The 24,959-nt window shown below is 47.2% G+C and overlaps 1 protein-coding gene across 11 annotated transcripts in view; it reads left to right on the forward strand.

The window, feature by feature from the left end:
* SYNE3 (spectrin repeat containing nuclear envelope family member 3) overlaps positions 1-24,959 on the forward strand; it is a 75,916-nt gene that overhangs the window by 18,818 nt on the left and 32,139 nt on the right. For all 11 annotated transcript variants that reach the window (XM_073578056.1, XM_073578057.1, XM_073578059.1 and 8 more), the window contains exons 2-9: positions 8,076-8,232; positions 11,797-11,969; positions 12,105-12,414; positions 13,832-13,990; positions 16,933-17,277; positions 17,374-17,510; positions 20,358-20,535; positions 24,497-24,679. In XM_073578056.1, coding sequence (XP_073434157.1) covers positions 8,089-8,232; positions 11,797-11,969; positions 12,105-12,414; positions 13,832-13,990; positions 16,933-17,277; positions 17,374-17,510; positions 20,358-20,535; positions 24,497-24,679 — 1,629 coding nt within the window. In that variant the 5' untranslated portion in view covers positions 8,076-8,088. The remainder of the gene's footprint in view (positions 1-8,075; positions 8,233-11,796; positions 11,970-12,104; positions 12,415-13,831; positions 13,991-16,932; positions 17,278-17,373; positions 17,511-20,357; positions 20,536-24,496; positions 24,680-24,959) is intronic.

Below are 24,959 nucleotides of genomic sequence, written 5' to 3' on the forward strand. Positions count from 1 at the left end.
GTGTGTTGTGTGTCTGCGATGTGTGTTGTGCTGTGTGTGTTGTGTGTCTGCGGTGTGTTGTGTGTCTGCGGTGTGTGTGTGTTGTGTGTCTGCGGTGTGTGTGTGTGTGTGTGTTGTGTGTCTGCGGTGTGTGTGTGTTGTGTGTGTGTGTTGTGTGTCTGCGGTGTGTGTGTGTTGTGTGTCTGCGGTGTGTGTGTGTTGTGTGTCTGCGGTGTGTGTGTGTTGTGTGTCTGCGGTGTGTGTGTGTTGTGCGGTGTGTGTGTGGTGTGTGTCTGCGATGTGTGTCTGCGGTGTGTGTGTGTGTGTGGTGTGTGTCTGCGATGTGTGTTGTGTGTCTGCGGTGTTGTGTGTGTTGGGTGTCTGCGGTGTGTGTGTGTGTGGTGTGTCTGCGATGTGTGTCGTGTGTCTGCGATGTGTGTCGTGTGTCTGCGGTGTGTGTGTGGTGTCTGCGGTGTGTGTGTGTGTGTGTGGTGTGTGTGTGTGTGGGTGTGTGTTTTGTGTCTGCGGTGTGTGTGTTGTGTGTCTGCGGTGTGTGTGTGTGTGGTGTGTGTGTGTGTGTGGGTGTGTGTTGTGTGTCTGCGGTGTGTGTGTTGTGTGTCTGCGGTGTGTGTGTTGTGTGTCTGCGGTGTGTGTGTTGTGTGTCTGCGGTGTGTGTTTTGTGTCTGCGGTGTGTGTGTTGTGTGTCTGCGGTGTGTGTGTTGTGTGTCTGCGGTGTGTGTGTTGTGTGTCTGCGGTGTGTCTATTTTTTGTCTATTGTGCTTGTGTTTCTATCTTTGTTATGTTGCCCAGATGTCGCCGGCATCGTTCCCCCCGAGGGACGGCGTTAACCAGTCTCACAAGCCCTAGTGGTCTGGTCTCGCCCACATCCTAGCAAAAGCCGCTGTAATCCCCCTGATTATGATAAAGCCCTAATTGATTCTGTCATAAGAAATGGCGCAGATCCTGGGAGGAGGAGGAACTGTCCAATAAATGGAGGAAGAGTCTCCGGGCTGATGACACAATGTAACAATCTCTGAGATACATTGCTTACATGCACAGTGCTGATATTAAGCTCGCCGGCCGCTCGTCACCCATGGATTTTAGCATCTGGATTATGCTAGGAACAGATGGGGGACCAGCTTGTGCTGGGGGGTCTGGTCTGTGGAGGTAGGGGGAATATATGTGTAGCCTGCTCCAGTCAGGGGCTCCCCAGACTGTTGGGTGGAGGTCCTGGTTGTGGGGGGGACCATTCTGACTGTCCCGGTTCCTGATTGTGGCGGGTCCCAGGTTTCGGATTATATTGTATTTGTATTGGAGCTTCTCCTATTGACAATGAACTTGTGTAGAAATTTGTGTTCCCTGTGGTCAGTGCTTGATGTCAGTGACTGGAAACATTGTATCTCAGCGCTAATACTTCAGAAATCCATGTTACACGTGTAGCGAGGGGCACGATCAGGGCCTGTAGCCGCCATCTGGGGCCAGCTGAGAATTTGGCCTCAGTGCTTGTTGTACGATCTGGTGGCACATGTGACAGGCTGCTCCGGGTGTGACGACACATGTCCTCTGATAGCCTGCAGCTGCTGCGGAACATCATGACGGCCAGACCGGATCCTGCTGAGCGAGTTTGATGGTGTGATCCTGCAGGGTTGTGATTGACAGGTGATCCCCGACAGCTGAGATTACCCCTCCTGGCAGCTGTCCGGCCACGTGCCGCTGTTAGGCTCATTGTCCTTTATGGCTATGGGGACACAGGATTTTTTTTTTTGAGGTGGTCAAAAATGAGAAATGTTCTAGGAGAAGCCTCTTCAGGACTTTTTTGCTTTTCGGAGGAGTTCTTTGTTTCCTGCCTTGTTTGGAGAGGAGCCGCCATAAAGTGAGGACATGGACTTTTTTTTCCCACCAGGCATTTTTCAAAACCAGAAAATCAGAAAAGAAAGACTGAAAAAAAACTCAGTGTGCATGTAGCCTGAAATGAGAAGGCTGTGCTGCCATTCAGGACACTGGGAAAGATGGCTCATGAAAGCTTTTCCCAGGACTTGAATGTCTTTGAGCTCTCATTAGAATAGGTGATCAATATCAGACTGGTGGGGGTCCGCTGATCACCTTGCCAGGGTGCTGCGGTACCATGCACACCCACTACACAAGGTCTGGACCCCATCGATCACAGGACCCTCACCTCTCCGGTATTGATCACAATCTGAAGCTTAGAAAATTCTTTTAAAGGGTTTTCCCGGTTTAAAGAACTGTATACAACAAATAACCTACTGGGGAATCCTGGGAAATGGAAGAGATAGGGGGTCTCAGCTCACAAGTGGAGGAAACATCGAGATCGTCCCTCATTTGGGAGGACCCCGCACATTCCATACATGACATGGAAGGCCCACTGAATTAAATGAGGACTGTGTAATGCTTCAGTTTAACTGTGGGGGCGCTGCAGCGGAAATGTACTTCTGCATTCAGGTCTCCTAAAGGCTTGGTTGTTGTGGGTCCCATCTTGGGATCATTTTTATCTTACAATGAAAGGTGGGCATCCCCTGAACATGGACAGATTTGCTATTTTTTAATGACCTTTTATACCTTTTCATGTTTTTTGCCCTTTTTCACTGTTCTTGTGCACATTTGCTTTCTGGATATATTAAGATTTCCTCCTCTGCTGCTAATGAAGCCCAGATGTATTTATAACGGCCTGTGACCAACAAGAGGAAACCGCTGCTGCGCGGCACGACTGAGTCACAGGAAGCTGCGCTGGCAGGGAGGGATGCCCTCTATCTCCGAGCACAGGGTGTTGTGCTCACGGGTCCTCCCCTGTGACTGCGGCCCGCAGCGCGGTGATGTGGGGGTCACTATAGGACGTGTATTTATTGCAGCTGCACAAGGGCCACACCCAGCTCCAAAGCAGGGGGAATTGTTCATTAAGATGAATTATTGGACCGCAAGAGGCCCATATAGCTGTTCTTGCACAGGGGTCCTCGTCTGGCTGAGTCCCCCAGAGGGTCATGTCATATACAGTTGTGGCCAAAAGTATTGACACCCCTGCAATTCTGTCAGATAATACTCAGTTTCTTCCTGAAAATGATTGCAAACACAAATTCTTTGGTATTATTATCTTCATTTAATTTGTCTTAAATGCAAAAACACAAAAGAGAATGAAGCAAAAAGCAAAACATTGATCATTTCACACAAAACTCCAAAAATGGGCCGGACAAAAGTATTGGCACCCTCAGCCTAATGCTTGGTTGCACAACCTTTAGCCAAAATAACTGCGACCAACCGCTTCCGGTAACCATCAATGAGTTTCTTACAATGCTCTGTTGGAATTTTAGACCATTCTTCTTTGGCAAACTACTCCAGGTCCCTGATATTTGAAGGGTGCCTTCTCCAAACTGCCATTTTTAGATCTCTCCACAGGTGTTCTATGGGATTCAGGTCTTGGCTCATTGCTGGCCACCTTAGAAGTCTCCAGTGCTTTCTCTCAAACCATTTTCTAGTGCTTTTTGAAGTGTGTTTTGGGTCATTGTCCTGCTGGAAGACCCATGACCTGAGGGAGACCCAGCTTTCTCACACTGGGCCTTACATTATGCTGCAAAATTTGTTGGTAGTCTTCAGACTTCATAATGCCATGCACACGGTCAAGCAGTGCAGTGCCAGAGGCAGCAAAGCAACCCCAAAACATCAGGGAACCTCCGCCATGTTTGACTGTAGGGACCGTGTTCTTTTCTTTGAATGCCTCTTTTTTCTCCTGTAAACTCTATGTTGATGCCTTTGCCCAAAAAGCTCTACTTTTGTCTCATCTGACGGAGAACATTCTTCCAAAACGTTTTAGGCTTTTTCAGGTTAGTTTTGGCAAACTCCAGCCTGGCTTTTTTATGTCTCGGGGTAAGAAGTGGGGTCTTCCTGGGTCTCCTACCATACAGTCCCTTTTCATTCAGACGCCGACGGATAGTACGGGTTGACACTGCTGTACCCTCGGACTGCAGGGCAGCTTGAACTTGTTTGGATGTTAGTCGAGGTTCTTTATCCAACATCCGCACAATCTTGCTTTGAAATCTCTTGTCAATTTTTCTTTTCCGTCCACATCTAGGGAGGTTAGCCACAGTGCCATGGGCTTTAAACTTCTTGATGTCACTGCGCACGGTAGACACAGGAACATTCAAGTCTTTGGAGATAGACTTGTAGCCTTGACATTGCTCATGCTTCCTCACAATTTGGTTTCTCAAGTCCTCAGACAGTTCTTTGGTCTTCTTTCTTTTCTCCATGCTCAATGTGGTACACACAAGGGCACAGGACAGAGGTTGAGTCAACTTTAATTCATGTCAACTGGCTGCAAGTGTGATTTAGTTATTGCCAACACCTGTTAGGTGCCACAGGTAAGTTACAGGTGCTGTTAATTACACAAATTAGAGAAGCATCACATGATTTTTCGAACAGTGCCAATACTTTTGTCCACCCTCTTTTTTGTGTTTGGTGTGGAATTATATCCAATTTGGCTTTAGGACAATTCTTTTTGTGTTTTTTCATTTAAGACAAATTAAATGAAGATAATAATACCAAAGAATTTGTGGTTGCAATCATTTTCAGGAAGAAACTGAGTATTAGCTGACAGAATTGCAGGGGTGTCAATACTTTTGGCCACAACTGTATGTATGTACACTGACATGTTAGCCAATGCAAAACGTTGGGGGTGCGAAGGTGTCTACCCGAAACGTGACTTATACACATCAAGCGCTCGTCACGTTCCAGCCCCATAAAAGGTGTGTAGACATTTGCAATTATTTTCATTGCTCCGTTCTATTTTTTTTTTTTTTTAAAGATTTTTGCAAATGGTCGATTACACATCTCCCGTTTTGTTTGCAGTTCCAGTGTAGACCTGTGGGTTCCTTGGATACAGACGACAGTCCCCAAGTAGTCAGATCCTGGAGTTCCACGCTTCTTGCTTTGCTGCTCTATAGACACATGACTATAGCACAGGACTACATGGGAATGTTAGTAGTCTGTAACCGTGGAGACATATTAAACTGCACAGGAGCTGCGGACACTCATTACCTTTTATAAAGGGTTGAGACCGTCATTTTAGGGCCTCCTTGTATGAGAGATTGCTGCATTTGTTTTAGCTTAGATGCATCAGCACAGTAGTAAATTGGTTGCAAAAGTATACATGCCCCCTAGAAGGGAACCTGTCCGCAACATTTTTGCTAATCAGTACGTGAAACAATTTCAGTGTCTCTTCTGATTGACGTCACCTCTGCTCCCAGCTGAAATCTTTTGGCTGGTGCGTGCGCAGTGCGCTGACGTGTGCTGCCTAGATCTTCGTTCTTGTACTGTGCAGATAGGAGAATGGCGCGTGCACAAGGTTTCATCTAAGAACATAGGTTTTGTCGTGAAGCAGAGACTCTCTGCTGTCAATCAAGCAGCGCGGGCGGCACTGGGTGGAGAGGAGTGAAGAGGAGGCACAGGCTGCAAGTGTCTCAATTCTCCTTCCAGTGCCCATGTGGATAAAATGGGTTGTGGCAAAATCGGGGCCATTGTTGCACTACAGATTATTGCATGGCCGTTGTTGCTTTGCATGGCAAGCAATGTTGCAGGCAGGATCCCTTTTAGGCAGGGGTCCCCAACCTGTAGCTCGAGAACCACATGTAGCTCGCGATCTCATGGATTGTTCATTTCGGCTCTCTGCCAGCTTGGTGCATTAGCTCCAGGTCTAGCAAACAGGTTGAAGAGCACATCTCAATATAGTGAATTCTGTGAGTAGTCCGGCACAGAAGAGCAGATCTGGATGCACATATACTGGTCTTGGGGCTTTAGCGATAAGTTAAGGATGATATGCTGGAAACAGGATGATACTACCGGTCAAAGGAGGTGCTTGAAGCTGGATATGACAGTGTGGTGGGAGTGCTTGATGGGAGAATACTGAAGGGGGGGGATTGTGGGAACCCTTGGATATTTGTATACTACTTCTGTGGAAAAGCCTTGGCTGTCATAACACCCATAATAGGGGCTTTGGTTGCCACTAATGTAAGGGAGTATGGGAGCCAGATGTGGCTCGCGACCATCTCTCAAAGCTGAACATGACTCGCAACCCTCTCTTAGAGCTGGATGTGGCTCTCAAGGTTAGAAAGGTTGGGGACTACTGCTTTAAGGGAATAATAATTTTGTTTTTAATAGCACCAACATATCCCACAGGAAGGAACAGAGGGGTCACTGTACCCTCTCCGCTGGGGATGGATTACATTGCACTCTCCACAGCACAGAAGAGGTTAAACCCTGGGCTGTAGAGTCGGTAAGCCAAACTTCCGACTCCTCAATTTCCATGACACTGACTGCCACTCCCTCCAAAATGGGCTCCGACTCCATGACACCGACTCCACCAAAATGGGCTCCGACTCCATGACACCGACTCCACCAAAATGGGCTCCAACTCCATGACTCCGACTTCACATCCCTGGTTAAACCTTTCCCCTCCAAAGACTTTCTTCCCTTAAGGCCCCGTCTCACATAGCGAGATCGCTGAAACGTCACAGATTTTGTGATGCAACAGCGACCTCGCCAGCGATCTCATTGCGTGTGACACGTAGCGGCGACCGGGCCCCCGCTGTGATCTCGCTGATCGTGCTCGAATGTCCTGGGCCATTTTTTCATCGTCGGCGTCCCGCTGGCCAGCATGCATCACTGTGTTTGACGCAGACGAGCTTCCTCGTTGGCAACTCGGAACTCAGGGACGCAGGCGGGAGTCGTCAGAATAGCTGCTGTGTGACAAGGTCCCAACGACCGCCGAGGTCGTTACACGGATCGTCGTTGAGTAGATGTGTCTGTTTGGCAGCTCACTAGTGACCATTTAGAGACGCACCAGCGATCCTTACCAGGTCGGGATCGCTGGTGCGTCACGTAGTGTAACGGTACCCTTAGTTTCCATTGCAAAGTGGCTGTAAACACAAAACAGCGGAACAAGATCCGAACCGTCCGGAGCCGCAGTTCTGTTTGTATTTGATACATTGTAGCACCGAGAGCCGCAGTTGCAGAAGTTTCACATCCTGTAAGGAAAGTGCTTTGTGGCCTCGGCTCCTTCGCTCCAAATTTCACGCTGTGACTCAAAGGACAAGTATTTTAATATCTTCAACGTTTCTTTTACAAGTTTCATTGAACCTCCAGGAAATCCCTGAGCGCAGCACAAGAAGGAAAAATTGTGAAATAAAGTCACGAGAAGGCACATATGGGGGGCACGAGCTGTAGGGCGGCACCGCTGTCTGCCTGCCACACAAATCCAGGTGCCAGGAACAGGCAGTGATGCCCCCCACTGGCCCCAGGGATGACCTTCATATTCGTAGAGGTCGTCGAAGGGCACGGCGGGGTGCAGCGACAGAACGAGGATTCCTGGGGAGTGTTATGGTAAATCCAGAGCGAGGCGTAATGAAAACATTAATTTCCAGATTGGCGGTGTCCCTGTCCCCTCCCCCGCCATGGTCGCACTCCAGAAGATATTTTACTTGTTTTTGGATCTGAGCACAGAGTAATTCTGGGGGTTAAAATAAATCTTCAAGAGGAAACTTTAACCTCTTCTGTGACTGGAGGAATATCTACAGTGCTTTATTAAAATGCCATCTTCCTTCCCTTTAAGGGATGTTAATACTTTTTCAGTTTTTTTTTATTGTCCCCAATGTATCTAAAATACAAAAAAAAAGCCATTTTGCAAATAGTCTTGATTAAAAAAAAAACAACAACCTCCAACCGTTTCTTGCATTGGAGCTGCACATACAAAACGGTAGAAGATTTTCCATTGAGACTCTTTGAAAAGGTGCTTCAATTTGTATCTTCAATGCATTTGAGCAACATTAAAATGTGCACATGCCGTGTGAATGTGGAATTTTGGCTCAATCCAACGTGTTAATCCTATTTGAAAAGGCGTTTTCCATCACCTTCCCGTAGTCTGGAATCTCATAATCCAGAAACCACTGTATCCCATTAATGACTCTGTAAAAGATTTTCCTGTAAATGCGCTTACTGTTCCCTGAACCAAATCCTAGGGGTGGGATAATGCAAATAAACCCAATTGGGGTGTTCCTCGGGGGCAATTTGGGATTCATGGTGTCCTTGTCTTGCAGCTTCTCTAATGCGATGACTCAGCTGCCACATGATGATTTTGAGACATCCCTGGAAATGGCAGAAACCTGGATGAAGGAGATCCACAAGCGGCTGAAGGAGAATGACAACACCCAGGGCCCGCGGTCAGCGCTGGAGTCCAGGCTCAGGGAGACGGAGGTGAGGACAGGGTCACCGTCTCCCGATCAGCGATATATTCTGTCTGTTATTGTGTATCGTCATACGTGGCTTCTGGCGCTCATGTTGTCAGATGCAACACAAGCACAAGGATACGCCCCTTAGGACTTGTACTTGGCAGCCATATTGGTCATCACTTAACTTTTCTAGGTATAAGTATGACTTCAAGCTCAATATAAATCTTACTATGTTGACAGGAGGAGCAGCAGAGGGGCCCCTCCATGATTTGTGCTTTTTGCATGCTCATTAAGTCGTTAATATCATAGTGGAGATTCTTCATATTTCAAGTTGCCCTGTCCAGGACTCACCAGGGCATGATCGATGCTTACATGGCAGCCGGGTGTCCGCAGATTGCAAGGACAGACTGATCCGTTGTCCGTCATGTTGTGTATGTCCGGCTGAAGTTCTGCTGCCCATTGACTATGAACACCCAGACAGTCCACACTTTACTCTGCACTGACATTCTAAAACGTCAGTGCAGAGTAAGCAGCTTGCAGGAGCAAAAATCATGTATATCGGCAGCACATTATGTAATTAGGACGGGCTGTCGAGATCAATGATATTCGTATTACTGATCATTCTGTGCACAGTCAGGCTGTCTAAACGGGAGATAAAAAACTGCTGATTGGCAATAATTTAACATTAACATCCAACAAGTGTAAAGGGGCAGAGCTGCGGTGTAAAGCAAGGAGAAGGGACAGCCTCTGAGGAAAGGAAAGGGATCTCATACTACCAATGCAGCTAAGCGAGAGTCAATGATCATATTGCCCTACTGGAGCACGGATGCAGTGTAAAGCATGGAGTAGGAACAGAGCAGCAGTCTAAAGCCCCCTTACGCATTCCTAATGAATAGCTGACAGCTATCACTACAGAGTCCCCCATACACAGGAACGCTCAGCTTCCTGAAGGTCAGAAATCCAACATCCTGAATCCTTCTGTTCCCTGACATCATATGTTGTGGGAGAGTCGGTAGGCCCCCATACACATTAGACTGTCAGCTGACACCGCCAGTTAGAACCGACGTTATGCTAATGTGTAAGTTTTCCAGCTTTTGGCGTTTTCAGTCTTGGTCGTCTCTGCCGAACTTTGTGAAGCTTGGAAGGATCGGAGTGTGATGAAGGTCGCCCGACAAATCGAAGCTACGTGTAACTTGCACCAGAAGCGTTCTCCAGGCGCGGGGAGGTGCACACTCATTAGTGGCGTGTGCCTCTTTATTAATTGGGATCATCTTATTCCAGCATTCGGATTGGAGTACAAAATGTGACAATCTATATGAATCCGGCCCAGAGAGACACACACAAATATTGCGCCGGTCATGAAACAGTTATCTGGCGCAAGTTACAAAATGTGTCACGTTTACCTCCTCCGTTATGTGGAGTTATTTATTACTGCAGTTTATTATTTTACTGTCCCTATAATAAAACATCTCCGCATTACTTCACAGTATAATGAGCGTGCACACTGACTCCGCTCCCCGCTCGCTTACCGAGGACTCGCAGGTTGCACGGATCCACAAACTGTTCAACCTCAAACCTAGAAAAAGTCCAGAAATGCCGAGACGATCACCGAAGAATAATAACAACAGAGTAGTAAAACAATCCGCGTCGTGGCCGACATGTTCCAGCAGGTTCAGCCTTTCATGGCCAGCGGCAAGTTTCTGTCCCTCTCTGCAGCCTCCTGATGGTGCGATATGGGATCAGACCACCCTCCCTCCGCACGCCGGGATCTCTCCTCAACAGTTATGTCTGAGGGGGAGAAACAGATAAAAACAAATATATATCATGTGTATTTACAGATTGAGACAAGTAAATATGGTGCCCAAAGAGCGTAAACCCCAGAGCTCATGATAGAGGCCTTCACACTACACGATCACTGATCCTGTCATTCAGCAGAATGTTGTAACCCTGGAAGTAGATACGTTGGGTCTTATGGGATCGTCTCTGCGTTGTTGGGATTTTCTATGTTTAAGGCTGAAAAGTCGGTGGATCCATGCAGACCCATCATACACATCCATTATAGACTATGGCGCTGCTCATATGTATGTGTTATTTTTCAAACCGAGTGGTCTCAAAAAATCGCAGACACGTCTTTTTTTTTTTTTTTTTTTTTTTTTTTTATCCAAGTCTTGGATCAAAATTACCCATACAAGAAAACCACATACAGCACATAGAAGGTGTCGTGTGCCGTTACCATGCAGTCAGTGTGCAGGCCGTGAGCTATGCATGTGCCGTCTGTGTGCAGTCCTCGTGCCGTCAGTGTACAGACTGTGTGCAGTCCGTGTGCCGTCACTGTGCACTCCTCGTGCCGTCAGTGTGCAGTCTTCGTGCCGTCACTGTGCACTCCTCGTGCCGTCAGTGTGCAGTCTTCGTGCCGTCACTGTGCACTCCTCGTGCCGTCAGTGTGGCGTCCTCGTGCCGTCAGTGTGGCGTCCTCGTGCCGTCAGTGTGCACTCCTCGTGCCATCAGTGTGGCGTCCTCCTGCCGTCAGTGTGCAGGCCGTGTGCTGTCGGTGATTAACGTGTAGAAGTTTTGCCATACATGAAAATCACCAATGAACCCGATGGTAAAAAGTGACACTGACCAAACACTGAGACTTGCTTCATGTTCTCACGCACAAGAAAACTCAAATGTCTGAATGAGGTCTCAGAAGGCTACAAGGAGAGGACCTGTCTGGCGGGCATGAAGAAGACCTAACCTGGTGAAACATGTAAGAGATCAGGGGCGCCAATATTTTTTTTTTTTTTGTTTCCTTGTTTTAGCCACGTTGGAATAAGCCTTTTAGGGCCCCTGCAGACGAGCGTATGAGAAATGAGCCGAGTGTCTCTAATTTTCATCTGTGCGCCGTCCGTGTGTCTGTTGGTTGTCCGTGTGATCTATTGTCATACATCTACGCTGAACAGCGTACATGATCACATACACATTCCTGGGTTTACAATATAAATGTAACCGTAAATAGCGGATTTTCCATTTGAGATCCATTTTCTTTGCTACGTCCCCATAAACTGAATGTGTGCGTCTCATCTGATACTGGGTAGAAGGTAGCGCTCACTGCCGATTTGGAGAGTCAGAAATTAAAAATCGGACAGCGCTCATCTCCTTTGTCTGCAGGAGCCTGGATCTTATGGGGTTAGCGCGGCAGCACTGGACTTTCTCCAAGTTCGGGATACACTAATAAATAATACATTACATTAAATGACAAATCATTGCAGTATTACATTCTTTTATCCTAGCAATGTGGCGTTATACAGCATGAGATTATAGGGTGTAACCATTTATATACTAATATATTACCTTATAAAACCTCTATTTTATTACACTATTTATTTGAAATTGTATTAGAAAATGTTACATTGTATTCTGTTCCACAGCGTCTATAACTTCGCCTCATCGGCTATATTTATATTACATTCTGAAATGTCTCATCATTATTAATATTACATCATATTTTCTATTTTTACATTGTATGTTTCGTTATATTTCTATGTTACATTGTACCATATTAGGTTGTATTACAATGGCGCTGAGTAACTTGTTGCTTCCTGGGTAGAAAATCTGCTCCTTGGAAGGAGACGGGAAGCTGCTGGTAGAGAAGGTCCTGATGAAGGCCGAGGTTCTGCTGGGTGACAGCAGCGAGGAGGAGAAGCACGAGATCCAGCTGAAGTTGGCCAAAATCAAGGGCTCATTGGAGGAAACCACTACATACATGATCCACTGTCACAGGTGAGACTTGCGGACCCCTATACTTTGCCTTCTGTTTTCCCGGCACTTTGAGGACCTCTGCTTGCTGTCAGTGAATAGGAACATCCTGATCGGCACATTGGATCGGTCATTATCAGCGTTTTGCTTCTTCCACAGTCGAATCGAATGGGTCTGGCTGCACTGGAACGAGTATCTAAGGGCGTTGGACGAGTTTACGCTCTGGGTTCACAACGTGTCCCTGACCCTGGAGCCGGACGTGGAGCTGCAGCTCGGCCTGAAGGAGAAACGCTGGCAGTACGAGCAAGCCCTGGTGCTCATGAAGGACATCCTGAACCAGTCGCGGCTGGTGGACCGGCTGCTGGAGGAGGCCTCTTCCCTGTACAACCGGATCGGAGACCCCAGCGTGGAGGAAAGCGTCCAGAACGCCATGATGGCTGAGTACATAAAGATAAAGAAGAAGGCCCAGGTCTGTGCTCGGTGGCATGGTAATGGAGTGTCAGCCGTGGGTAACTTTATAGAAGCTTTGTTTAATTCTCCAGTCACATCCAAAGCTGCATCCAGAATTCTCCTGGTCATTGGTCAGAGAGCAGTGTGCTGTCATAGATGAGACCACATCTAATGTCAAGTCTCTGAGAGAGCCGCTCAGGTGATGGAATGTGGCAGCAATGTGAATGCAGGTCTGGTTGCAACTGGAGGATAAATCATGATTTGGCTTAGAGGAGTTTTGCACTTTCACAGAAGTTCTCTCCAAACAGGCATATAAGTGACCACAGAGAAAACTCGCACTCCCAACACCAAGAGACTGCCCTTCGCTGGCTGCAACAGGGACATCACGACTTCAGCGCACACCACCGCTGCAGGCAATCACTGTGCTCAATGTCTCCTGAATCTACATCCGCACAGCTGCTAAGCTCAGTGATTGGTTGCAGTGCTGATGTGTGCTGTAGTCATGATGTTCCCACTGTAGATAGTACACAGAGACCGGAGCAGTGACGGAGACCTGACACTGGACAGGGGACACCAGAATCTGTGTGAGATGGTTGTTTTACACGCGGCTGTCGTTGGGGAGCGATATGCCAAACTGGTGATATGGAGACCTGGTCAATGATGGATGATTATCTGACAAACTATGGGTGACCATCCGGTGATCTATAGTTCCTGAGCTGCTCACTAATATTAATGATGACCTGATGTCCTGTATGATATTGTGATGATGTGGAGGAACCTGAGAAAGAGGAAATAGACTTGAAAATATGATAATCTTCACGTGACCTATAAGATAGTGATCTGGTAACCTATAATTAGTGATCTGGTAACCTATAATTAGTGATCTGGTGACCTAAAGGTAGTGATCTGGTGACGTATAAGGTAGTGATCTGGTGACCTATAGGTAATAATCTGGCAACCTATAATTGGTGATCTTGAGACCTCTAATTAGTGATCTGGTGACCTATAGCTGATTACATGATGACCTGATTTTTGACACTTGGGGTCAGTGAACATTTACATGAACCTCCCCCCCAAGAAGTGACTGAGATATCTGATGACGGCGGCTTGATGTGCGGCCATGTCCCGGATACAGGAGAGCTGGTGACCTCTCCTCCATCACCAGTGTCAGTGTCTGCTGCTTCTCCCTCTGCACCTGAGTACAGCTCTGCAGAAGCTTCAGCCACTGCTTGTCTTTGGCCCAGGTTCAGTCTCCTCTCTGGCTGTTTGCTCAGTTTCACTTCTGTTTGCATTTAGTTTACTGGGTGTATGAGAAGCTTGTGCGCATTGTCCCACCACAATCCACCGAACCGCAGGCGACAAGGCCCAGCCAAGCTTAACCCTTTCCGCTATCTCATCTAGTGTTACATGCAGATATCGGGTTTCTGTGATTTCAGGAGCGGGTGGAACGTCTGGAGAAGATCTGGAAGGATCATGAGGCCTACGAGGGCGACGTCAGTGGCTTCAAAACCTGGCTGAACAGCGTCATCGAGAAGCTGAAGGTTTATGTAGCAGCGGCATCCGACGGTACGGAAAACAGGCTGGACATCCTGCAGGTAAAAGTAATTGTACAGGTGTAGAAAACCGTCAGGTCCAGATGGAGAAACAGCGCTGGGAAAAATCACAATAAAGTAAGAAGATATAAGTTATAATAGTTTATATTCATCAAGTAAGGCTAGTTTCACACTAGCGTTACCGGGCGCAGCACCCGGCCGTGCCCCCTCCGGTCAGCTCCTCCTCTGATCGCATGACGCTGCATGCGACAGCGTACCCTATATTTAGCATTGGGTACGCTGGTTGTGCGCTGGCATACTTTTGCCGGTGTATCTGCCCTTTTGGCGCTGCGCCGACGTGCGCCAAACGCACTGTGTTGCATTTTTGGGCGCTCAGCAAAAGTGTGCCAGCACACGGCCAGCGTACCCAACGCTAAATATAGGGTACGCTGATCGCATGCAGCGTCATGCGATCAGAGGAGGAGCTGACCGGAGGGGGCGTGGCCAGGGGTAGTAGAGCGTCCCGCGGGGCCTGGGGGTACTCGGGATCGGGCCCATCGACTTCAATGGGGGACGGTGTCACGGCGGCGACCCGGTCCGTGGCCCAGAGGCGTCCAGTAATAAAATAGGGGAAAGTTGTGTGGTATTTATGTGGTAAAAATGAAAATAAAGTTATTAGATGGTGAAATACGTGACGCCACCTGTGGTTTTCTAGTCAGAGGTGACCAGCACTGCGGTGTTGCTTCTCTGGGATGGATGTTGGGCGCAGCTATGATGTTGTAGCCCTCCATAGGTAGGGCTATAGTCCCAGGGCAAAGATGTTAAATAAATAGTAAAATTGACTGTGAACGTTGGGGTGCAGAGAAATGAGAGAAAGACAGAGAGAGGTGCACTTTCTTTACCTTTTTACTGGTAATTGGTTGTAGTCCGGAGTACCACATACAGGTGATGGAATGAGGCCGGCTCGCCTGGAGGCATTCAGGGGATCCACCTTGCCAGGTGGGGATTTAGGACCTTCCTTCTGCGCTTTGTGTGTGGGTCTCCGCTGTATATAACTATGCTGCGACCCTCAATTGCGTGATGATTTCACTAACCTGTACGGCTATCAGCATGAGCCTATTCCAAAGGTACCGTTCTCTTCACCGTCGGCCCCGGGCTCCTTATCCGCTGCCGTGCCCTCAGGTGATCAATGTGCTCAGGAATTTACAATCCCGTGTCCTTTCAGATTCGGCTATCAGGACTTACAGCTCCTGTTAGCCTAGGACTCTGATGTCCCTTTTCTCTTTATTAGCGCTTCACTCAGGGGTCTGCTATATGCAGTATTTTAGCTTCCCTAGAGTCTTTCAGTCTCTGCTCTTGTCCTTTCCCTCTTCACAGATCAGCTCTGCCTATCGAGCTCCTCTCCAATCAGCTCCCTGTCTTCTTCTGACAGGATCTTCCAGAAAGATCTCTTTACCTCACGTCCTCACGTTTAACTGTCATTTCTCCTCACAGCTGCTCTCGTTTCAATGACAACTCCCTCAGCTGACTTCTAGCTGACTCACCAACCCCATCTGCTGGCCAGAATTTATAAGGCAGCTCCCTTTTCTGACCTGCAGCAGGAATTGTGATTTAATGTATTACCTGGCATGGGGGGCCCCATTCTGCCTCCAAGCATGACTTTACCCATTAGAGGGAGGTAATGTCACTGTGACAACCGGACTCTGGGGTGTCACAGTAGAGCTTAGCGGCGGCCGTGCGTTGCACCCGGTAACGCTAGTGTGAGACTAGCCTAACAACATGCATAGTGAAGAAAATAGAAAGATAAATCCCATCAGTATCTGGTGACTGCCCATCGCCTCCATCATCAGTGTCTAGTGACCGCCCGTCACCTCCATCATCAGTGTCTGGTGACCACCCATCACCTCCATCATCAGCGTTTGGTGACCGCCCGTCACCTCCATCATCAGTATCTGGTGGCTGCCTGTCGTTCTCCCATCATCAGTATCTGGTGGCCGTGGATCGCCTACATCATCAGTATCTGATGACCACCTATCACCTCCATCATCAGCATCTGGTGACCACCCGTCGCCTCCCATCATCAGTATCTGGTGACCGCCCGTCCCCTCCATCATCAGTATCTGGTGACCGCCCGTCACCTCCATCATCAGTATCTGGTGACCGCCCGTCACCTCCATCATCAGTATCTGGTGACCGCCCGTCACCTCCATCATCAGTATCTGTTGATCGCCCGTCACCCGATCATCAGTATCTGTTGATCGCCCGTCACCCGATCATCAGTATCTGGTGACCGCCCGTCCCCTCCATCATCAGTATCTGGTGACCGCCCGTCACCTCCATCATCAGTATCTGTTGATTGCCCGTCACCCGATCATCAGTATCGGGGTCACCAGAAACTGATGGTATGTAGTTAGATATGAGATTTCTCTTTGGAGTAACCGCTCCTGTGTTGTTATCGCTGACACTTGGTATGTCAGATCCGCAGTGACAGGTTGTATAACGACAGATATGTCAAATATGATGGCTTGTATGTCACACCCGGCTTGTTGCCTCCGCTCACTCCCTGCCATTGTGAAACATTCCTGAGCTCCAATAATTTACATTTCACGTTTCTGGTTTACTTTTAAAGTGACAGTGACTGAAATATGTTCTGTAGAAGTGTCCTGCCTATCTTGCCTATATGTGCACTTAATTTTGTTTGAAAATAAAAAGGAGGACAGGATTGTGGGGCAATGAGACCTCCCGTGTTGTACTTTCTTTGTATTCCCATCATATATTTTTCTCCATCACTTTGGTAAGATCGGGACAAACGACCAGGAAATGAGATCATGTGGATGAGTCATAAATAAAACAAGTCTCTACCTATCCTACAATGGGCAGGGGCTGGAATTTCACTTTGCCCCGCCCATGAGGATCTCCGTGCAGTCACCAACATATTTGTATGTTTGTGCTAAAGGACCATATTGTCCCATCTCCTTCAGGGTCTTCTGACTTCTCTGTTGCAGGAGATCAGTAAAGATGTAGAAAGTGGTAATAAACAGTTACAAGCCCTGGAGGAGAAGTCGGCGGAGGTGATTAAGAATACATCACCCCTAGGGGCTGAGAAAATCTGCAGGGAGCTGGAGGAATTGCGTAAAACCTTGAAAGAGTTAAAACAGATGAACGATGAAGAGGAGGAGACACTTCTGAAGACTCACAACATGGACAATACCTTCCTCCTCCTCGCCCAACAACTGGAGGCCAACATCAATGAGTTTCGTAAGGCCACGCAGAGGCTGGAGGAAAGTCTGGAGTCCGGGGAGAGAGTGAAAAGCGAGGATGAATTAATAGCCCTATGGAAAACGCTGAATGTGAGATGAAATGTTTATATCATTTACCAAACAAATAGTCCTGCATCCTATAGATCATAATATATAGACTAACGAGACCCTTTTCCACATGTATAGGCCACCAAGTCTGCACTAGCTGCAGAAGAAGCCAAAGCGGAGAGGGTGAAAGTGCAACTAAAAGATCTCTTCAAATTCTCCAAGGATGTCCAGCCTCTGTCCGATGGCGTCATCTCAGCCATGCGCGACTATCAGAGGTATGTATACGTAAGGGCAGTTTCACACTAGCGTTCTTGGGCGCAGCGCAGGGCCGCCGCTTGGCTCAGCTCCCGGCCGCTCCCCCTGCGGTCAGCTCCTCCTAGGATCACATGACGCTGCATGCGATCAGCGTACCATATATTTAGTGTTGGGTACGCTGACCATGCGCTGGTATGATTTTGCTGGCGCTGCACCCTTTTGGAGCACAAAAACACGCTGTGTTGCATTTTTGGGCGCAGCTCCAGCAAGATCATACCAGCGCACGGTCAGCGTACCCAACGCTAAATTTACGGTACGCTGATCGCATGCAGCGTCATACGATCCTAGGAGGAGCTGACCAGAGGGGGCGCGGCCGGGGGCAGAGCTAAGCGGCGGCCCTGCGCTGCGCCTGAGAATGCTAGTGTGAAACTAGCCTCACCCTATAATAAATACTGCCCCCTATGTACAAGAATATAACTACTATAATACTGCCCCCTATGTGCAAGAATATAACTACTATAATACTGCTCCTATGTACAAGAATACAACTACTATAATACTGCCCCCTATGTGCAAGAATATAACTACTATAATACTGCTCCTATGTACAAGAATATAAAAACTATAATACTACCCCCCATGTACAAGAACATAGCTACTATAATACTGCCCCTATGTACAAGAATATAACTACTATAATACTGCCCCCAATGTACAAGAATATAACTACTATAATACTGCCCCAATGTACAAGAATATAACTACTATAATACTGCTCCTATGTACAAGAATATAACTACTATAATACTGTCCCCTATGTACAAGAATATAACTACTATAATACTGCCCCTATGTACAAGAATATAACTACTATAATACTGCCCCTATGTGCAAGAATATAACTACTATAATACTGCCCCTATGTACAAGAATATAACTACTGTAATACTGCCCCCAATGTACAAGAATATAACTACGATAATACTGCTCCTATGTACAAGAATATAACTATGATAATACTGCCCCTGTGTACAAGAATATAACTAATACTGCTCCTATGTACAAGAATATAACTACTATAAGGCTACTTTCACACATCCATTTTTTTAAATCCGGCACGATGCGGCGAAAATTGTGAAAACCGGATCCGGTTTTTTCACATAGAATGTAATGATCGCTGCATCGTGCCGGATGGACATGCGGCGCCTACGGGTTTTGCCGGATACGGCAAACATGCGCCGTCCGGCGTCTGCAAAAAACGTTGGCTGCAACGTTTTTTTGCAGCGCCGGACCGGCTTTTTCAACAGCGCATGCCCGGGCACTGTGAGTTTTAACCCTACAAGTGCCCGGCGCGCATCTCTCTCTCTCCCCCTCCCCTTCTCTCTTTCCCTCTCTCTCTATACGCTCCATACCTTTCTTTGGCTGGCTCTCTCATCCCCAGCTGTCTCTCTGGCTGCTCTCTCGTTCCCCGCTGTCTCTCCGGCTGCGCTCTCGTCCCCCGCTCTCTCTCCAGTTGCTCTCTCGTCCCCCGCTCTCTCTCCGGCTGCTCTCTCGTCCCCCGCTCTCTCTTCGGCTGCTCTCTCGTCCCCCGCTCTCTCCGGCTGCTCTCTCGTCCCCCGCTCTCTCCGGCTGCTCTCTCGTCCCCCGCTCGCTCTCCGGCTGCTCTCTCGTCTCCCGATTTCTCCGGCTGGCTCTCTCATCCCTCGCTCTCTCTGGCTGCTCTCTCGTACCCCAGGGGCTGCGGCTCCTTTAAATGTCCTCCAAGCCGCATCAGGCGCCGCATGTACATCCGGTGTCACCGCTGCAGGCCGGATCCGGCGGCCTGGCTTTTCGCCGCACGCCGCCGGACCCCTGACACCGGATGTGTGAAAGAGGCCTTATACTGCCCCAATGTACAAGAATATAACTACTATAATACTGCCCCTATGTACAAGAATATAACTACTATAATACTGCCACCTATGTACAAGAATATAACTACTATAATACTGCACCTATGTACAAGAATATAACTGCTATAATACTTCTCCTATGTACAAGAATATAACTGCTATAATACTGCTCCTATGTACAAGAATATAACCACTATAATACTGCCCCTATGTACAAGAATATAACTACTATAATACTGCTCCTATGTACAAGAATATAACTGCTATAATACTGCTCCTATGTACAAGAATATAACTACTATAATACTGCCCCTATGTACAAGAATATAACTACTATAATACTGCTCCTATGTACAAGAATATAACTACTATAATACTGCCCTATATGTACAAGAATATAACTACTATAATACTGCCCCTATGTACAAGAATATAACTGCTATAATACTGCTCCTATGTACTAGAATATAACTACTATAATACTGTCCTTATGTACAAGAATATAACTACTATAACACTGCCCCCTATATACAAGGATATAACTACTATAATACTGCTCCTATGTACAAGAATATAACTACTATAATACTGCTCCTATGTATAAGAATATAACTACTATAATACTGCCCCTATGTACAAGAATATAACTACTATAATATTGCTCCTATGTACCAGAATATAACTACTATAATACTGCTCCTATGTACAAAAATATAACTACTATAATACTACCCCTATGTACAAGAATATAACTACTATAATACTGCTCCTATGTATAAGAATATAACTACTATAATACTGCTCCTATTTACAAGAATATAACTACTATAATACTGTCCTTATGTACAGGAATATAACTACTATAATACTGCTCCTATGTACCAGAATATTACTACTGTAATACTGCCCCTATGTAAAAGATAATCGATAATTGTTCTGTTCTTTCTTGTACTTTGTGATGAATCTTTTCTCCAGGGCAAAGAGTAAAGCCTTTAAGCTGAGCACTGACACAGAGTCGGAGCTGAAGCAGCTTTTCCAGAACCCTCTACGTGAATTTCTCTACTGGAAACCTATCGCAGAGAGCGTCCTCGATGCTACTGCAGTCCCTGTGAATGATGGCGCCATGAATCGCGATGCCCTGGATAATATTGAGGTGAGATATTAGGGCGCCGTATACTTGGATGAGTTGTGTATATAATATACAGGTGCTTCTCACAAAATTAGAATATCGTCAAAAAGTTAAATTATTTCATTTTTTCAATACAAAATGTAAATCTCAAAAGTCATTATCTCAGTAAATTAGAATAATTAACAACAAGCACTTGCAAAGGCTCCTAAGCGATTACAAAGGTCCCTTAGTCTATTTCAGTAGCTCCACAATCATGGGGAAGACTGCTGAGGTGACAGATGTCCAGAAGGCAGTCATTGACACACTCCACAAGGAGGGTAAGCCACAAAAGGTCATTGCTAAAGAAGCTGGCTGTTCACAGAGTGCTGTATCCAAGCATAGTAATGGAAGGAAAAAGTGTGGTAGAAAAAGGTGCACAAGCAATTGGGATAATTGCAGCCTTTAAAAGATTGTGAAGAAAAGGCCATTCAAAAATTTGGGGAGATTCACAAGGAGTGGACTGCTGCTGGAGTCATTGCTACAAGAGCCACCACACACAGACATATCCAGGACATGGGCTACAAGTGTCACATTCCTTGTGTCAAGCCACTCATGACCAATAGACAACGCCAGAAGCCTCTTACCTGGGCCAAGGAGAAAAAGAACTGGACTATTGCTCAGTGGTCCAAGGTGTTGTTTTCAGATGAAAGTAAATTTTGCATTTCATTTGGAAATCAAGGTCCCAGGGTCTGGAGGAAGAGTGGAGAGGCCACAATCCAAGCTGCTGGAGGTCTAGTGTGAAGTTTCCACAGTCAGTGATGGTTTGGGGAGCCATGTCATCTGCTGGTGTAGGTCCACTGCGTTTTATCAAGACCAAAGTCAGCGCAGCCATCTGCCAGGAAATTTTATGCTTCCCTCTGCCGACAAGCTTTTTGGAGATGGAAATGTCATTCTCCAGCAGGACTTGGCACCTGTCCACACTGCCAAAAGTAACAATACCTCATTTACCAACAACAGTATCACTGTGCTTGATTGGCAGCAAACTTGCCTGACCTTAACCCCATAGACAATCTATGGAGTATTGTCAAGAGGAAGATGAGAGACACCAGACCCAACAATGCAGACGAGCTGAAGACTGCTATCAGAGCAACCTGGGCTTCCATAACACCTCAGCAGTGTCCAGAGGCGTATCTAGGCTCTCCGGCACCCGGGGCAAGAATTCGGTTCGGCGCCCCCCCTCCCCCAAGTACATATGCGACTTGCACACTTAGCCATGTACCCACGAGCTGCTCCTCCTAATGCTCTCAATGTTCAGTAAAAAACAGAGAAGCAGGAAGAGAAGCTCGTTGTCAAGTATGAAAATCGCACATGAGTGAAGTGTCCATGTGATGACTTCTGGAACCTGCAGCGCTGAATCCTGACATTGCAACTTCTGAATTCTCACAACGAATGCACTGCACACATTTAGGATTCTCCCTTGCCGATGTACAGTCATGTCAGCACAAGTATGTGATTTTTATACTTCTGGCCACATTCCGACTAGACGTGCCTGGCCTCGCTCCGTTCACTTTCATTGAGTGAGGCCACACATGTCTAGTCAGCATGTGACCGCATGTATGTAAATTACCAGCACGAGAGAATCCTGACAGCGTTCAGTGAGCACTGTGAGAATTCAGACGCCTGCAGTCACATAGAATGACTGCAGACTCAACACAAACATGGACAACCCCTTTAATGTTCCTAACAAATAAAAACATGAGAATTAGTCAGTATCACAAATAACATTTACATCCAGGTACCTTATAGATGACGTCGTCTCTGCAGTCAGTCTCCTTTTCTTCTAGACCCCATGATGAGTTTTCTCATCCACAGCCGTCTCTGTAGACTTCCATCTTCTCCGGTCTTCTGCAGCAAATCTCCACACGACGCCCTTAAAGATAGAAGTGTCATTATAATGCTCCTAAATAAAAAATGTCTGCAATATACTGTCTCCTCACACTATTCCCCTCCCTCCTCATACTGTCTCCTCTAACATCCCACCTGTTCACTATACTGTCTCCTCATATATTTACCCCCTCACTCTCTATACTGTCTGCTCACACATATCCCCGACTCCCTATACTGTGTCCACTTACATTAACCCATTCGCTCCCCATACTGTCTGCACCAATCCCCCATACTGTTTCCTCATACATACTCTTTATTTTGTGTCCTCAAATCTCCCCACACATTAAATCCCCCCATCCCCAATCCCCCACATACATTAAGTACCCCCATCCCCATTCCAAATCCCCGCACACATTAACCCAATCCCCACTCATTAACCCCCATCAGCACTCCAAATATCCCCACACATTAACCCCAACCCCACTCATTAACGGCCCCCATACATTAACCCCCATCCCCATTCATTAACCCCCGCACACATTATCCCAATCCCCACTCATTAACCCCATCACCATGCCAAATCCCCCCACACATTAAATAACCATCTGCACTCCAAATACCCCCACACATTAACCCCCATCCCCATTTCATTAACCCCCACACACATTAACCCCCATCCCCACTCATTAACGCCCCCACACATTAATCCCCATCCCCATTCATTAACCCCCGCACACATTAACCCAATCCCCACTCATTAACCCCCACACACATTAACCCAATCCCCACTCATTAACCCCCATCACATTAAATAACCCCCATCTCCACTCCAAATCCCCCCACACATTAACCCCATGGCATCCCCACTCGTTAACCCCCATCCCCACTCTAAATCCCCCCACACATTAACCCCATGGCATCCCCACTCATTAACCCCCATCCCCACTCTAAATACCCCCACACATTAACCCCATGGCATCCCCACTCATTAACCCCCATCCCCACTCTAAATACCCCCACACATTAACCTCATGGCATCCCCACTAATTAACCCCCATCCCCACTCTAAATACCCCCACACATTAACCCCATGGCATACCCACTCATTAACCCCCATCCGCACTCTAAATACCCCCACACATTAACCGCCATCCCCTCTACAAATCCCCCCCATCTCCACTCATTAACTCCCCCTCATCTCCCATCTTCGGTGGTTCTTCAGCTCCACAGTGGAGCACACTTACCACCAGCGTTTGCTTTGGGCGCCGGGGAGTGACGTCAGCAGCGTGATCACATGACATGATCATGCTGCTGACGTCGCTCTGGTCCGGCGGTCAGAGCTTCAATTGTACAGGCGTCTGTATAGACGCCAGTACAGTTGCTCCCTGGGAGCCGGACGGCCTCCTTCTCTGTGCCGGCTGTCAGCTTGACAGCTGACACAGAGAACCGCCGACTCTCAGGCGGGGGGCGGCAGAACGCAGCCGCCAGGGAGGACACTGCGGACCGCTGCATTAGGCGGCCCGACTGCGCCCCCCTGCTGGCTGCGCCTGGGGCAACTGCCCCGGCTGCCCCCCCCTAGATACGCCACTGGCAGTGTCACGGGCTGATCGTCTCCATGCCATGCCGCATTGATGCAGTAACTGATGCCAAAGGAGCCCAGACCAAGTATTGAGTGCATTTACTGAACATACATTTCAGTAGGCCAACATTTCCGATTTTAAAATAATTTTTCAAGCTGGTGTTATAAAGTATTCTAATTTACTGAGATAATGACTTTTGGGTTTTCATTGGCTGTAAGCCATAATCATCAACATTAACAGAAAGAAACACGTGAAATAGATCACTCTGTCTGTAATGACTCTATAGAATATATGAGATTCACGTTTAGTATTGAAGAACTGATATAGATTCACTTTCTGATGATATTCTAGTTTTGTGAGAAGCTCCTGTATTCACAGGTCAGTGGACTCAATCGTGTGGGGAAAAGCTGTTGATGCTTATTTTGCCCTTATATTTACTAGGATGGCATGCTGGGAGTTGTAGTTCCCCAGCAGCTGTTGAGCCTCAGTTTGCTATTTTTTCAGGCTGTTACCTGCTCACATAATTTTCTGTTCTGTAGAAGTTACTTGGAGAAAGTTGTGCAATTCAAGATAAGCTGGCTGCTCTAGAAAAAAAGAAGGAGCGCATACATCTTGTCCTGGGTGACCAGAAAACCCAGACACTCCTGCAGGATATTGCCGCAGCTCAACAGAACCGAGAAGCTCTTCATCGGGATCTCCTGGAGAGGAAGAAAAGTTTACAGGTAACGTCCAAACTTTGTGGGTTGTGTCTGGACAGGGTAACACTGACCCCTGGTGGTCTTGGGTATAATTACCAGCATAAATGCTTGCTACATTTTGGTAAATATTTATAGCAAACTAAATTGTGGCCCGATTCTAAGATATTCTAGAATATGGCCAGCGGGAGACCGACGTTCAAAAGATAGTCCAGGACGATCCACCACGATCGGCGATCTCACAGTGGAGGCCTGGCCGCTGCTGCTTGTCACCTTGATGCTGAGTACCCACATTGCAGAAATGCTG

Source organism: Dendrobates tinctorius, unplaced genomic scaffold, assembly GCF_039654945.1.
Source record: "Dendrobates tinctorius isolate UK_male_01 unplaced genomic scaffold, ASM3965494v1 ptg000058l, whole genome shotgun sequence".
Taxonomy (NCBI): domain Eukaryota; kingdom Metazoa; phylum Chordata; class Amphibia; order Anura; family Dendrobatidae; genus Dendrobates; species Dendrobates tinctorius.